Source organism: Eurosta solidaginis, chromosome 4 (genome assembly GCF_040869045.1).
Source record: "Eurosta solidaginis isolate ZX-2024a chromosome 4, ASM4086904v1, whole genome shotgun sequence".
Classification (NCBI taxonomy): Eukaryota; Metazoa; Arthropoda; class Insecta; order Diptera; family Tephritidae; genus Eurosta; species Eurosta solidaginis.
The window spans coordinates 233,737,272-233,740,389 of NC_090322.1; the positions used below are offsets into that span (position 1 = coordinate 233,737,272).

Genomic DNA, 3,118 nt, shown 5'->3' on the forward strand with positions numbered 1-3,118 from the left:
GGGGGTATTGCCCTTCCTCTATTACCAAATATAGATGTATATAGAAATACTTTCTTTGCCGGAGCGCCTAAGTCCATTCGCATAACATCTTGCAAACCGAAGCCTTTGGAGTTCACGCCGGCATCACGGCCAGAACCATAAGTCTTCCGAAGAACATTTCTCTCAAACATTTCAAGTATCATCTCATCTTTTCTCAATGCCATACATTATCACGAGCCATGCATCGTTTCATTTTCTCTCTGCCAACTGGTGCCAATTGGTCACACCAGGGGAGTTTCAATCATTTTCCACCTGGTCCTTCCAGCGGGTTCCGATAGAAACAGTTTCTTGGCCGCAGCGTCATCATGTTTTATTCGCATAACATGGCCTAGCCAGCGCAGCCGCTGCGTTTTAATTTGCTGGACTATGTTGATGTGTGCGTAGAGCTCGTACAGCTCATCGTTAAATCTTCTTCGGCACTCACCGCTAGCTCGGTAAAATTATCTGTGTACAGCGAGAGTTTTACGGGTCTCTCGGGATTGATTATCAACGACTACAGCAGAAGTTGTATAGATCCGCCTTGTGGTGTGCTCCTGTACACTGATTTCATCTTTTCATACCCAATCTCAAAATTTGTTTCAAAAACTCCCTATATGAGCATAAGTCCCTATATGTCATAAGAGGGAGTTAATGAACAGCATTCTGAGATGAAGCGTTCTTCAATCTAACTCTAATAGAGGGCGGTTTTGTGACAAATCCTGAATCAATTTTTTTTTGGAAGCCTTTTTCTATAAATCATAAGTCGTGTAATTTGGCTTTCTAAGAAGAAATGAATAAAACGGTTTCTAAAGTATTTTTTCCATTTTTTCGAATATAAATATAAAAAAAATTTTTTAGAAAAATTTTAGTAAAATTTTTCATATTTTTATTTTTAAATAAAAGCTTGATATTTTTCCTTTAAAATGATACCTATTTTATTTTGGCACGCGAAAATTTCTTTAATACAATAATTTTTAAAATGTCTTTAAAATCAGTTCTTGAAGATTTTTCTATATCTTTATCTTCAAGAACTGATTTTAAAGACATTTTAAAAGTTATTGTATTAAAGAAATTTTCGCGTCCCAAAATACTATAGGTATCATTTTAAAGGAAAAATATCAAGCTTTTATTTAAAAATAAAAATAAAAATATGAAAAATGCACCTCTTTGAAAAAAATTAAAAAAAAAAAAAATTTTAATAAAAATTTTTTTTATATTTATATTCGAAAAGAATGGAAAAAATACTTTAGAAACCGTTTTATTCATTTCTTCTTAGAAAGCCAATTACACGACTTATGATTTATAGAAAAAGGCTTCCACAAAAAAATTGAGAATTCAGACGCTTATATCTCCGTAACCATCCAAAATTTAGGAGCGAACCTAGGTGAAATTAACACTACTATATAGCACAGCAAGTTCACCAAATTTCATTCAAATCGAAGCGATGAAGCTTTTTAAGTGGAACGGTTGATATACTTTACCCCAAAAACAAAAATAAAAGAAAATTGCTTATTGTTTTAGAACTTTATGTTCTTACCTTGACGTTGACAGAAGAGTTAAGCTTTTGTGTGGTCCTGCTGCACAGGGAGTGTTCATCTTTTTATTCTGAAATTTCGGAAAGCTCTTCTCCGTTAGGTATTCATGGAAACGTTCCGTGTAAACCGTTAATTTAGAATATTCGGAATACGTTCATTTGATACTACCTCACGAGGTCCGAATATATCAAATAAGTATATACATAATATTTCAAATATAAACCGTTCCCCCAAATTCTTGAATGGAGACGAATGTTCCGAACATACGGAATTAATAGAACAGAAGGTCGACTTTTAATACGCGCTGAACATTCAACTTTTTGTTCGATCTTTTTTCGGTCTGTAAATTGTGCAGTGTGTAATGGCCTTAAATGAACTTTTTTTAATTCAAAATCAAATTATCCTAGCTATCTCTGTCAAAAACATATATTTTCAATTTTAAATTAAAAAGGCGAATAGATTTTAAAAATTTCTTTTTGCAAGTAAATATATAAATAAAATCTTCAAAAAGTCCACTTCAATACATATATAATTTTACGTCTTCTCTTGCAGAGTACCGTAAAAATGTTTTCAACGAAGCGTCCACTTCTACGCCTTGCTCGTCAATGTGCCGACGCACGCCTAGGCACACAACGATATACTCATAGCGATCCAGTTATGGAACGCATTGGAAAACGCGAAATTGTAGGCTATGGTTGGAATGGTTCGCCTGGATACCACGATCGCTTGGACTATCCAATGCCACCGGTACGATTTCGCGAACCTGATCAAGAAATTTGTGCATTGCGGCAAAAGGAAACTGGCGATTGGCGTAAATTGTCGATCGATGAAAAGAAGCAATTATATCGTTATAGTTTTTGTAAGACATTTGCTGAAATGAAAGCTCCAACATCCGATTGGAAGTTTTGTGTTGGTGCAGCTTTAATCGTGTGTTCTTTTGGTGTATGGTTGTCATTGTCATATTTCTATACCGTTTATCCCGAATATCCGGTATCTTTTGATGAGGAACATCGTAGTGCACAATTGAAGCGTATGCTGGCATTACAAGTGAATCCCGTTACTGGTATATCATCCAAATGGGATTATGAAAAGGAGCGCTGGAAGTAGATTTTCGATGATATCTTAGCTAAAATAGTTAGAACTGATTTATGTGAATTTTGGTGTGAATTTGTTATGACGTATGCTAACTGCTAGAATACTATATCGTTTCTTAATATAATAATGCTATTAGTATAAAACCTCTGCAAAATACTCTTGCGGGACATATGGAAATACTTAATTTAACTAAGAACATGTCACATACATACATATATATCTCTAATGGAGAATGAATTCTGCCAACAAGTGCTATTTTGGACTGAATCGCTCGTCATACCGGTTCTTATGTTTGGTTCAGAGTCTTGGACTATGTCGAAAGGTGATGAGATTGATCTTGGTGTATTCGAAATAAAATGTCGATGGAAAGGAAATGTAGACTCATAAATAGTACCTGTCGTTTTCGCCGTTAATGCTGGTTCCCAAGTAGGCAAACAGTATTCGAATTTATATCGGTCCGTACAGTACAT

At 34.8% G+C, this 3,118-nt stretch overlaps 1 protein-coding gene across 1 annotated transcript; it reads left to right on the plus strand.

The window, feature by feature from the left end:
• Positions 1 to 1,988: 1,988 nt before the first annotated feature.
• Positions 1,989 to 2,784, plus strand: LOC137251074 (cytochrome c oxidase subunit 4 isoform 1, mitochondrial-like). Its single transcript, XM_067785034.1, has 2 exons — positions 1,989 to 2,035; positions 2,106 to 2,784. Exon 2 carries the CDS (start codon positions 2,118 to 2,120, stop codon positions 2,658 to 2,660), a length of 543 nt encoding a protein of 180 aa, XP_067641135.1. The 5' UTR covers positions 1,989 to 2,035; positions 2,106 to 2,117; the 3' UTR covers positions 2,661 to 2,784.
• Positions 2,785 to 3,118: the final 334 nt, after the last annotated feature.

What these genes read in the sequence shown, in the direction of transcription:
- LOC137251074 (XM_067785034.1), top strand. Translation starts at nt 2,118, where the DNA reads ATGTTTTCAACGAAGCGTCCACTTCTACGCCTTGCTCGTCAATGTGCC.